General features: G+C 37.3%; 1 protein-coding gene across 1 annotated transcript in view; it reads right to left on the bottom strand.

The window, feature by feature from the left end:
- The window catches only part of LOC127655361 (E3 ubiquitin-protein ligase SH3RF3-like), a 168,488-nt gene that overhangs the window by 30,419 nt on the left and 124,239 nt on the right, over nt 1-13,830 (bottom strand). The window contains exons 4-5 of the mRNA XM_052143126.1: nt 2,959-3,289; nt 1,844-1,871 (exon numbers count right to left, since the gene is read on the bottom strand). Of these exons, the coding sequence (XP_051999086.1) occupies nt 1,844-1,871; nt 2,959-3,289 (359 nt within the window). The remainder of the gene's footprint in view (nt 1-1,843; nt 1,872-2,958; nt 3,290-13,830) is intronic.

The following is a 13,830-nucleotide window of genomic DNA, read 5'->3' as shown; positions in this document are numbered from 1 at the left end:
TACACTGCTCACTCTGTATATTATTATGCTGTTGATTCAAAAGAATCGGATCATAAGAGTCATTCGTTCGGGAATCAGACTACACTGGTCACTCTGTATATTATTATGCTGTAGATTCAAAAGAATCGGATCATAAGAGTCATTTGTTCGGGAATCGGACTACACTGGTCACTCTGTATATTATTATGCTGTTGATTCAAAAGAATCGGATCATAAGAGTCATTTGTTCGGGAATCGGACTACACTGGTCACTCTGTATATTATTATGCTGTTGATTCAAAAGAATCGGATCATAAGAGTCATTCGTTCGGGAATCGGACTACTCTGGTTCTGAATAAGAACTGGTTCTCAATCCAATTGTTCTGTTCGTTACAGTGATATATTGGGTTTGGTAAAGTCATATTAATTCAGCGGACATATGAGAACTAAAAGAGTTCAGTCTGTGAACAGTGATATCTCTGTGTTAGAGTGTGTGTGTGAGTGTGTGTGAGTGTGTGTGTGTGTGTGTGTGTGAGTGTGTGAGAAGGAGTCTGTCTAATGAGCTTCTGCGGCTGCTTACAGATGCATTCTGGGAGTTGTAAGAGTATCATGGGACTCAATATTATCCGTCTGTTTCAATCAGGCAGAAGACCAGTGATTCATCTCTCACCTCACAGACACACATGAGCTGCTGAGGTCAGCAGGAGTTTATGAACACACACTGACATTTAACCTCAGGACACTGATGGAGGTAAATAGTCGAGACGAGTCCGCTGAGTCTAGGTCATAGGTCAAGAGTCTAGGTCATAGATCAAGAGGAAGTCTATTAGTACACAGGGCAGGACGCAATTAAAGCCATAAAATCTCCATATTTTTCAGCTTTTTGAAAATATTGTATATGTCTTAATTTTATACACAGTATGTTGTTCTGTGACGAATAAAAGGCTGATCAGAGGAACCATCAATTCAACCAAACCATCACTGTTGCCACATCAAAGCAAAAAACAGAACTGCATACAGACAACACTGATGACGCTGTTTGTGTCCACAACTAAACCGAATGAACAGCACAATAGCACATTACACACAGATCTGGAATATCAACATCTGGCCGTCATTAGCACTTCACTAATGCAGATGAGATTCATTAGTGATGCACAAATGGATGAAAAGTTGAACAATGCATAATAATCTTATTAAGATCAACACACCGCTGTATCTTCCTTCTATTAATGACACACTCATTTTACCTTCATATTAATAATATTTAGCAGTCCACTGAAGCACAAATATCTACAACGGTTTACAGTTACTGGTTACATACGGTATGTTTTGTGCCAACAGGGTTTTGAGTCAAACATGTCTAAACGATTGATTCAAGAGTCAAGAGAATAATTCATTCAGGACAATTTGTAAGAAAAAAAAATAACTTATTCAAAAGAACGATTCATTAGTGAATTGAACATCATCTTATCCTACCACTTTTAATCATACACATATTCAGATTATCGCCTCACACCCATTTTATTTTACAAAACAGTAATATTTATATATTAAAAATCTAGATTTAAATTTAGATTTAAATCAGGATAAATTACAGGCAGCACAACAAATACTCCCATAATACTCACAAATACTCCCATGTTAAATAAATACTTAATATATATCTTTTTTTTTCAGCTTAACGTAATTTGATTTACAGTAAAGAACATTTCTTGCGATTTACATAATAATGCAAAATACATTCCCACTCTTTTTATTATTTTCTTTAGTAGTTTGTGATGTCTGAAAACACAGATCTTTGTGATTCAGATTCACTAAGGAATCATTTAGACCGATTTGTGAACCATTTTGTCCAATTAACCCTTTAAGTTCGGATGGGCCTGCCGACGGTCAAAATATGAATAACTTCAGTCTTGAGCAACACAAAACAGGTTTAATTTGGAAGTTTAGAAGCTGTACTTTATAATGCATGTACATATTATGACCAAAACTGAACAAGTGCTTTAAAATCTGCAGATAAATCAGAAGTGTTCATTTTTAATCATTTATAAAAATTTTACACTGTTCATATTATTGCAATCAGTAAAACATCAAACTGATGAAATATTCATGTGTCATATGTTGTTGGAAAGATCTTAAAGAGTAAAATACAACCAGAATATTTGTGTTACTCACAGACAAAAATATAGTGAGTAACAGCTAAATATATCTTTGACAATTATGTTGGTGTTGCTTGTATGCCGCGTTTTGTCTTATAACTTCACAAATAATAAACGGAACATAAAATCTCACATAGCATTATTTAGAGTCTGTGATTATCTTTCAATCGAGTCCACACACAAGATAATCAGATGTATAGATCATTAGATAATCCACATGAAGCACAATGTTACATATGACCACCAGGAGATGGCGCCAAATACACGACACAGACTCAATGATGACTCAAATGACACAGAATGAAACTCATTCTGTGAAATCTCATGACTAAAATCATGTGTGCATGCTATGCAAACCTTTAGTCATTGTTGTGTTTGCATGTGTAATTAGTTCTTATGTACAATTATTATCTTTTATTTGTTTGGAGATGTTTTTGGACACTATGATCAATTATATTTGTAACGTTGGAACTTTTGATTGCTTTGTCGAATCAAATCAATGTTTTTTATTTTTTGTTGAGTTCTAAGCCTTTAATTTTTAATTTTTAAATGTTAAAAACACCAACAGAGTTTAAAGGGTTAACTGCAACTAATGACCCAAAAGAATCTTGGATATTTATTCACAAATCACATTTACTTTCTAGGCCAATTTTAAACATTTTCGATATTTCCAGGTTTTCCGTGACCACAGGAAAATATATATTCATATATATATATAAAACATATTCTTGACAGGTTTAGTGAGATTCAGCCCTGTATTGTGTCTCTCTTTCATGCAGACACAGTACCTGTGACGTGGGCGCGCTGGAGGAGAGATGCGGACCTTCTCCTATACGCGCTGCAGCTCGCGGGTCAGACGAGCTGATGAGAACGGGCGCGCTGATCTCCATCGAGTGTCTGTTGTTCCCCAGCGCCTGCGCCGAACGCTGCGTCATACTCAACGCCGTGAACGAGTGCCGCTTCTTCGCGTTCTTCTTGCCCTCCATGCACCGGTGGATGCCCGCGCTGCCCGAACCATTTCCGTTACAGCTCACGGCCGTGCTGGGACCAGAACTTGATCCGGCCGCGGGGGAACCCGGGTCAGTACTCGGGCCTGGTATCGGGGACGGTTTGTCCATCTCCATCAGCTGCTTCGCCGTCTCATTTAACTGACAGAAAAACAGAGAAAATAATGAATTAGGGAATAAATGCAACAGGTCAAAATTCTGTCATTATTTACTCATCCTCATGTAAATCCAAACCCGATTCTTTCTTCTGTGAAACACAATTGAGATGTTTGGCAGAATGTCTGAACTGCTGTTGTCCGTTCATCTAAAGTAGATTTTTACAGTCAAGCTCCGAAAGAAATAATAACGTAATCCATATCAGGATCAGAAAGGAACTGTTTATTACGGGATACCCAATTATTATTAATTATAATAATTGGGATTATCCCAATACTGGATCTGATTTTAGGGCATTTTATCATTATAAAGGCATACAAAAATACAAATAAACAGCGTGTCGTGCTTTAAATTTAATCCATTTAGTAATGTCAATCCAAACTGATTGCGTAAGGTTGTTACCTGTACATTAAAATCTTATATTTAGTGATAATATGTTCATTATTAGGCTTAGAAAGAAAATATTATAGAAAATATTTCAGATAAAACAAATAAAAAAGAGGGAATGCATCATCACGTTTTATTGCCCGATGTTTTGAATTTGGGGCATTTTTGTTACTATAAGCTCCCATTAATTTCTGACACTTGTCCACATGACTCGTGCATTATAAGAGCAGCATGAACATTCTGCTAAACCTGCTTCCAGAAGAGTTATCTGGAATAAAGAATATATTTTCGTGAGTGCACAAAGCACAGCGCTACACGCTACAACCGTGCACAACGCGTTATCCGATTTTTCGTGCCAGCGCGAAGCACAAGTGGGCATGGGTGGGAGGGGAGGTTACTGTACTGTGTGTGTATTGAATGTAAATAAAGTGGCTCAAAGTGCAATTCGCTATCTTCCTAATAATTTGGATGTTGCGCTAAGACGTTTCAATACCACGTCTTAACTCGGCGCAAAGTCTAATTTCAGTTCCTGCATTTGCAGTTTGGAGATTTCACCAGCAGGTGGTGATAAAGTTCAGATCATGAAAATGTATTTGAACATTAAATTAAGTCTCTTCAATCACTGTTGTGAATAATTATGAGATTGTGTTAAACTATCTAAAGGTTATTGCTTATTTTACAATTATTAGAATTATGTTTATATGTGTTTATGATCAATAACTTAAAAATCTAAAAATAATTTTCAAAAATTATATATTTATTTATAGTCAATGCAAAAGGTGCCAGTGGAAGAAGTAAATGTTTGGATTTTGTATAATTTGACCGCATCGTTATTTTCTTATTTGAAGTGTAATTTGAATTTACAAATATTTATGGTTTAATTTTTTCGTGTTTCAATAAATTAATAACCTTTTTAAAAATCAAAATCGACTGATAGGAGTGAATCACTGTAAATACTCGCCATGATTTGTGTGTCAGTAGATGAAAGTTATTCATAATATTTACATTTTCTATAAATTAACCTGTTGATATGCAATCGCCCGCACGCGGTAGTGACGTCACTCTGCTTACATTTAATATATAATTTACCATCTATAAATGTAATTAATGTTAACACAATACATCTTGTCAAAGGTCAAAGGGTTCAACATTGATATCCGATCTCTGTTTCATGATATCAATCCTCCAGAAACAGTGATTGAGTTATTTGTGCAGGAGTACAAATGAACACATGCAATATCTAAACGGGACTTTTATTATGAAAACATGGAATAGCAAAACGGGACTTTTATTATGAAAACATGCGATATCAAAACGGGACTTTTATTATGAAAACATGCGATATCAAAACGGGACTTTTATTATGAAAACATGCAATATCAAAACGGGACTTTTATTATGAAAACATGCGATATCAAAACGGGACTTTTATTATGAACACATGCAATATCTAAACGGGACTTTTATTATGAAAACATGGAATAGCAAAACGGGACTTTTATTATGAAAACATGCGATATCAAAACGGGACTTTTATTATGAAAACATGCGATATCAAAACGGGACTTTTATTATGAACACATGCAATATCTAAACGGGACTTTTATTATGAAAACATGGAATAGCAAAACGGGACTTTTATTATGAAAACATGCGATATCAAAACGGGAGTTTTATTATGAAAACATGCGATATCAAAACGGGACTTTTATTATGAAAACATGCGATATCAAAACAGGACTTTTATTATGAAAACATGGAATATCAAAACGGGACTTTTATTACGAAAATCCGTCAGATTTAGTGTCGTCTTGAGAGGCGGAGCTTAATTTTACTCTGAACACTTCCAGAGATTTTACAGAGATTAAAGCTGCAGGAACTCATTTATTATTAAATCATCTTCAGATTAGAAACAAAACTTCTTTAGACTCGTGACTTTGGGAATATTGTATTTCTGGGGTGTCTTGACACTTTTATTATTGTTTTATTAGATTATAAAAACATGTTCAGCACAAAATATTTCCATTACTATAAACTTCAACTTCTCTAACTTTAATAAATAACAACAAATATTAATTGTGAAACTTGGGAAATAAAGTCCAAAGTGTCTCTTTCAAATGATGCTACACCTGTGTCCAAACTCCAAACGGTCCCGTAAATACAACCATTTCAGTTGTAATGCATATAAAAGGAGCGAAACTGTCATAGAAAAATGCCTGACGTTCATCAAGGACACAGTTAATGCACAAAACAACATCTGTGGTATGAGTGGCATGGTCATGTGTCGGTCTACAGGAGAGAGAGAGCGCGGTACAGCTCATCACCTGGTTCATATTTATCTCTAACACCTGTCTCTCATTATAGTGATGGTGGAGGGAGACTTAAGAGGCATGGAAGAGCACAGAGAGAGGAGAGAGAAACCTAAAGCATCACTGCCAGAGCATCTGGGAGTGTGCCACATTTACTGACTTCTTTATATATAATGACGGTTACCGTCGTGTGAGCTAAAAGAAAGTGTCAATTAAAGAGATAACCTTGAACCTGCATCGTTGTCTCCCGACTCCTCGCTTGCCCCGAACTAAGAACATTTTAACAACAACATTTTCAATTCTTCTAATTCATTGCATACAGTCTGTTTACTCTACACACTTTTTATGAATGTCATTGTTTAAATCGTTGGTGTTTGAGGGAATTGATCATATTATAAGATGCAGACGCTGGAATAACCAGTGAAGAACCTCAGAATAAAATTGCGAGTGAACACAAAACTTACTGCGAGTGAACGCAAAACTTTCAAAGGATCCATCTATGACCAAAAGGAAGGTAGAAGCTAATGGTTCTAGAAATAGCCCGTGTTGTGTGTAAGACCACATGATTATGGGTCATTCATACTGAAAAATAAAACACAAATCTCTTCATATTGCTACTTCATTTGTAATTCAGGAATTGAACTAGAATGTTCAAGGCATTCTCACTTCATTTCAGAATGGCACACAATACTGTTATTCACAACTAGCTCTTGTAGTTTGTGGTCTGTGATTCACTCAAATCCTTGAAAAAACATCTGTCATTCAGACTGCAAATGTTCTCCTTTGATGAACGCCAGGCCTCTAAAAAAGCTCAAACAAAACCAGATGTCAAACACTAAACCTCTTTCGTTTGGACTCCTAAGACAAACAGATCAAACATGACTCCAGCCCTTTGTTTCAATTCATTTCCGTATTTATAAATATGCTAATCGTATGGTAATGGTATGTAAATGAGTCTGATTGATTGACCCCACAGTCGCTGTCGTGTTCTCTGTGGAATAGTGCTCATGCTCTTCTGAAGGTCATAATATTATTACTCTGACATCAGGTTATAATTTCAGAGGGTCCGAATGAATTAATCACATGCATAATGCACAAACCTGACACTGAGACAATCTATTTAACATCATAATCCGCTTGAGACAAAGAGAACATCAGAAAACTGTCATCTGCATTGCTGTGAAAAATAACTTAACCCCTTAAACTCTGGGGCATTTATGGGCTGTCATCCGCAATTTTTTACACTTAAATTTAAATCTCACCATTCACACATACTTTGGACTAATTGCAAAAAATTAAAAAAGACTATTTTACTTTTTTGTCCTAACTTTGTAAACATGTGATTCTGGTTCTGTTCACTCTCTCTCACTTTGAAAAGTCTCATTTTATTCCACTAGATGGCAGAACACACTAGAAAAAACATGTTTCCTCCATCACAATACACAGATGTGAACTGTAGGGGGAGCTCTAACACATTTTACCCCTCACAGATGTGAACTGTAGGGGGCGCTCTAACACATTTTACCCCTCACAGATGTGAACTGTAGGGGGCGCTCTAACACATTTTACCCCTCACAGATGTGAACTGTAGGGGAGCTCTAACACATTTTACCCCTCACAGATGTGAACTGTAGGGGGCTCTAACACATTTTACCCCTCACAGATGTGAACTGTAGGGGGCTCTAACACATTATACCCCTCACAGATGTGAACTGTAGGGGAGCTCTAACACATTATACCCCTCACAGATGTGAACTGTAGGGGGCTCTAACACATTATACCCCTCACAGATGTGAACTGTAGGGGGCTTTAACACATTTTACCCCTCACAGATGTGAACTGTAGGGGGCTCTAACACATTATACCCCTCACAGATGTGAACTGTAGGGGGCGCCTAACACATTATACCCCTCACAGATGTGAACTGTAGGGGCGCTTTAACACATTTTACCCCTCACAGATGTGAACTGTAGGGGCTCTAACACATTTTACCCCTCACAGATGTGAACTGTAGGGGGCTCTAACACATTATACCCCTCACAGATGTGAACTGTAGGGGGCTCTAACACATTTTACCCCTCACAGATGTGAACTGTAGGGGAGCTCTAACACATTATACCCCTCACAGATGTGAACTGTAGGGGGCTCTAACACATTATACCCCTCACAGATGTGAACTGTAGGGGGCTCTAACACATTATACCCCTCACAGATGTGAACTGTAGGGAGCTCTAACACATTTACCCCTCACAGATGTGAACTGTAGGGAGCTCTAACACATTATACCCCTCACAGATGTGAACTGTAGGGGGCTCTAACACATTATACCCCTCACAGATGTGAACTGTAGGGGCTCTAACACATTATACCCCTCACAGATGTGAACTGTAGGGGGCTCTAACACATTATACCCCTCACAGATGTGAACTGTAGGGGGCTCTAACACATTATACCCCTCACAGATGTGAACTGTAGGGGGCTCTAACACATTATACCCCTCACAGATGTGAACTGTAGGGGCGCTCTAACACATTATACCCCTCACAGATGTGAACTGTAGGGGCTCTAACACATTTACCCCTCACAGATGTGAACTGTAGGGGGCTCTAACACATTATACCCCTCACAGATGTGAACTGTAGGGGGCTCTAACACATTATACCCCTCACAGATGTGAACTGTAGGGGGCTCTAACACATTATACCCCTCACAGATGTGAACTGTAGGGGCGCTCTAACACATTTTACCCCTCACAGACGTGAACTGTAGGGGCCGCTCTAACACATTTTACCCCTCACAGACGTGAACTGTAGGGGCGCTCTAACACATTTTACCCCTCACAGACGTGAACTGTAGGGGCTCTAACACATTTTACCCCTCACAGATGTGAACTGTAGGTGGCGCTCTAACACATTTTACCCCTCACAGATGTGAACTGTAGGTGGCTCTAACACATTTTACCCTCACAGATGTGAACTGTAGGGGCGCTCTAACACATTTTATCCCTCACAGATGTGAACTGTAGGGGGCTCTAACACATTATACCCCTCACAGATGTGAACTGTAGGGGGCTCTAACACATTTTACCCCTCACAGATGTGAACTGTAGGGGCGCTCTAACACATTTTACCCCTCACAGATGTGAACTGTAGGGGCTCTAACACATTATACCCCTCACAGATGTGAACTGTAGGGGGCTCTAACACATTATACCCCTCACAGATGTGAACTGTAGGGGGCGCTCTAACACATTATACCCCTCACAGATGTGAACTGTAGGGGGCGCTCTAACACATTATACCCCTCACAGATGTGAACTGTAGGGGGCGCTCTAACACATTATACCCCTCACAGATGTGCTCGATCCATAGACATTCAGTCTAATGTTCAGTTCAAGTAACACCCTCATTATTTCATTGAATATCTCGGCATCTGAGTGGACTACAAGCTCAATCTAGGGGTCATTAGAAAGCTGAGATCCTCCCCTTTGTGATGATGAATAACATTGTGTAATCACTAGTCTAAAAAACACATATTTCTGAAGATTTGTTATGAATGCTTCTTCTGGATGGCATATTTTGTTCTGGACATCTAAGATATAACATTGGATTATTCACACAAGCTCACAGACAAGTACAAAAAAAGGCTCATTTTTTGAAAACTTCCTAAGGTAAAATCAAATATAAAGTTTTTAGCTATTTGGGGCTTTCAGCAGAAATTATCGGTGCATTAAAGAAACGTTTGTATTTGATGATAGACTGTAGTAATATTAACAGCACAGTCACATTCCTGAGAATGAGATCTTTCATTTGAGATATGACGTGTGCATTTAGGTGCTATATGAAGGACGTTTATTATTATATAAATATTTCAAACCCATTACCTCTAGGGGGTGCTAATTTGCATGCAAATTTTTTGAGGGCTTATTTTGCCATTTTATGTAAGAAATGCAGAAGTGATGTTATCTCTGATATGTTCAGATTCTAAACTAAAAGGATCCTCGTATGCCTGACTTGTGTATACGGAGACTTTAACGTTATAAACGCATGTAATGTTTTGCGATATAGTGCCCCCCCTAATTTTAAAGAGTTTTAATACATTGAAACAAACTGAAGAAGTCACACACTTAAGGCTTTTGCACACCAATCTGATCTTACGTGAAATGTCTTCATAATTTATTCCATACTGCTGCATTATTTGCCTTTGCATTTTATCTTACATGCATTCTCTTATATCTTAATATAATAAATATTGCAGCATCTTTGCCTTTGTACCACCTTTTTAATAAACAACTTTACAGATCATAAGTGGGATTTTTATATTATTAAATATTATTAATATTATCAGTATTGCTATGACTTGCAGTTCTCTTCGTGTTTCAATTCCAAAAACAAAATTGTTATTGCTGTGCTATATTTAATAATCGTTAACAGCCTCGTCTGTTAGCAGTATAATTGTTTGGTCTCTTGAAGTGTTTAAATGTCATCGTGTAATTAGTAACATGCAGAGTTTTAGCAAATATAACACAAGTACATGTACATGGCAATAACATACAAAACATTTGTTTAAGAGTCATTCTGAGTGTGCATGACACAGTGATATTAAACAAATGCACTTAACACAAGTTTATACAGTATGCTTGATATTGAATATAATCAGCGTTGTTCCAAATGATAACGTTTTAACCATTAACCCTTTAAGCTCAGATGGGCCATGATAAAAAAAATTATAATTGTCAAAATATTAACAACTACAGTCCAACAAACACAAAAAAGGTTTAATTTGAAAGTTTAGAAGCTGTACTTTACAATGCATGTAGATATTATGACCAAAACTGAACAAGTGCTTTAAAATCTGCAGATAAATCAGAAGTGTTGCATTTTGATAATTATGAAAAAAACTGCACTGTTATTATTATTGCAATCAATAAAAACATCAGACTGATGAAATATTCATGTGTCATATGTTGTTGGAAAGCTCTTAAAGAGTAAAATACAACCAGAATATTTGTTTTACTTACAGATAAAAATATAGTGAGTAACAGCTAAATACAGGTGAAACTCGAAAAATTAGAATATCGTGCAAACGTTCATTAATTTCAGTAATTCAACTTAAAAGGTGAAACTAATATATTATATAGACTCAGTACAAGCAAAGTAAGATATTTCAAGCCTTTATTTGATATAATTTTGATGATTATGGCTTACAGCTTATGAAAACCCCAAATTCAGTATCTCAGAAAATTAGAATATTGTGAAAAGGTTCAGTATTGTAGCTCAAAGTGTCACACTCTAATCAGCTAAACACCTGCAAAGGGTTCCTGAGCCTTTAAATGGTCTCTCAGTCTGGTTCAGTTGAATTCACAATCATGGGGAAGACTGCTGACCTGACAGTTGTGCAGAAAACCATCATTGACACCCTCCACAAGGAGGGAAAGCCTCAAAAGGTAATTGCAAAAGAAGTTGGATGTTCTCAAAGTGCTGTATCAAAGCACATTAATAGAAAGTTAAGTGGAAGGGAAAAGTGTGGAAGAAAAAGGTGCACAAGCAGCAGGGATGACCGTAGCCTGGAGAGGATTGTCAGGAAAAGGCCATTCAAATGTGTGGGGAGCTTCACAAGGAGTGGACTGAGGCTGGAGTTACTGCATCAAGAGCCACCACACACAGACGGGTCCTGGACATGGGCTTCAAATGTCAAACGTCTTACCTGGGCTAAAGAAAAAAAGAACTGGTCTGTTGCACAGTGGTCCAAAGTCCTCTTTTCTGATGAGAGAAAATTTTGCATCTCATTTGGAAACCAAGGTCCCAGAGTCTGGAGGAAGAATGGAGAGGCACACAATCCAAGATGCTTGAAGTCCAGTGTGAAGTTTCCACAGTCTGTGTTGGTTTGGGGAGCCATGTCATCGGCTGGTGTTGGTCCACTGTGCTTTATTAAGTCCAGAGTCAACGCAGCCGTCTACGGGACATTTTAGAGCACTTCATGCTTCCTTCAGCAGACAAGCTTTATGGAGATGCTGACTTCATTTTCCAGCAGGACTTGGCACCTGCCCACACTGCCAAAAGTACCAAAACCTGGTTCAATGACCATGGTATTACTGTGCTTGATTGGCCAGCAAACTCGCCTGACCTGAACCCCATAGAGAATCTATGGGGCATTGCCAAGAGAAAGATGAGAGACATGAGACCAAACAATGCAGAAGAGCTGAAGGCCACTATTGAAGCATCTTGGTCTTCCATAACACCTCAGCAGTGCCACAGGCTGATAGCATCCATGCCACGCCGCATTGAGGCAGTAATTAATGCAAAAGGGGCCCAAACCAAGTACTGAGTACATATGCATGATTATACTTTTCAGAGGGCCGACATTTCTGTATTTAAAATCCTTTTTTTTTTATTGATTTCATGTAATAGATTCTGAATTTGGGGTTTTCATAAGCTGTAAGCCATAATCATCAAAATTATATCAAATAAAGGCTTGAAATATCTTACTTTGCTTGTAATGAGTCTATATAATATATTAGTTTCACCTTTTAAGTTGAATTACTGAAATGAATGAACTTTTGCACGATATTCTAATTTTTCGAGTTTCACCTGTATATGTATTTGACAATTATGTTGGTGTTGCTTATATGCCGCGTTTTTGCTTATAACTTCAGAAAATATAATCAGAACATAAAATCTCACATATGATTATTTAGAGTCTGTGATTATCTTTCAATCGAGTCCACACACAAGATAATCAGATGTATAGATCATTAGATAATCCACATGAAGCACAATGTTACATATGACCACCAGGAGATGGCGCCAAATACACGACACAGACTCAATGATGACTCAAATGACACAGAATGAAACTCATTCTGTGAAATCTCATGAGTAAAATCATGTGTGCATGCTATGCAAACCTTTAGTCATTGTTGTGTTTGCATGTGTAATTAGTTCTTATGTACAATTATTATCTTTTATTTGTTTGGAGATGTTTTTGGACACTATGATCAATTATATTTGTAATGTTGGAACTTTTGATTGATTTGTCGTATCAACACAAATGTTTCTCAGATACAGTCGACATGATTGAGAACAAAACAAAAGCAGTTTTTCAGAGCCGCATTATTTACACCCAGAGATATATAATGACAAATCAGAAAAATATCAATAATAATATAAGTGCATTTTTGGCTTATTCTTTTTGTGATTTATCATTTTGTTTCTTACGCTGACAGTTTCAAAATGCATCATAATCTAGATCATTAAAAACATTAGAAATGTTTCCTTTACAATGAGACTAAACACTTTTTTTGTTTGTTTTTTTGTAAAGTTAAGTCTTTAATTTTGGGTATTCCACTGAAACAGGAAATCTTTAAAACCATCTTCAGAGCTTAAAGTTTTAAACAGTTTTTTACACTTGATTCGTTTTAATCTCCACTCAAACGGTGATTATATGATAATACTGCCAGTCAACTTGTGCAGCAGGTGAACTGAAATAGTTTGTGAAGTTTTCTTTCTCGCGGAGCAAATATACAAAACGATCGTCAACGCTGCTTCAGCTGGTAGAGAGATGCATTTCATTAATTTCGATCTGCTCGCTACAGAATGATTTACTTTTCTTGTGTGTTTGCAAACTTGTCAAGTGGTGAACGGCAAACATTGGCTTAGCTTACAATGAGAGAGGGCCATTCGTCAGGGATTCCCATCGCCTTTAGTGTGCAAAGGGCCTAAGAAGAGGGGAAATCTTTAGGCACCTCGCGATCTCATTCTATTTAGGGACAATTTAACGATTTTTGGACATGGCACTATTCTTAGTGTAATAAACATCATCTTGAATTAA

This window comes from Xyrauchen texanus, chromosome 14, assembly GCF_025860055.1.
Source record: "Xyrauchen texanus isolate HMW12.3.18 chromosome 14, RBS_HiC_50CHRs, whole genome shotgun sequence".
NCBI classification, from domain to species: domain Eukaryota; kingdom Metazoa; phylum Chordata; class Actinopteri; order Cypriniformes; family Catostomidae; genus Xyrauchen; species Xyrauchen texanus.
This window is presented reverse-complemented; position numbering and strand designations above follow the sequence as displayed.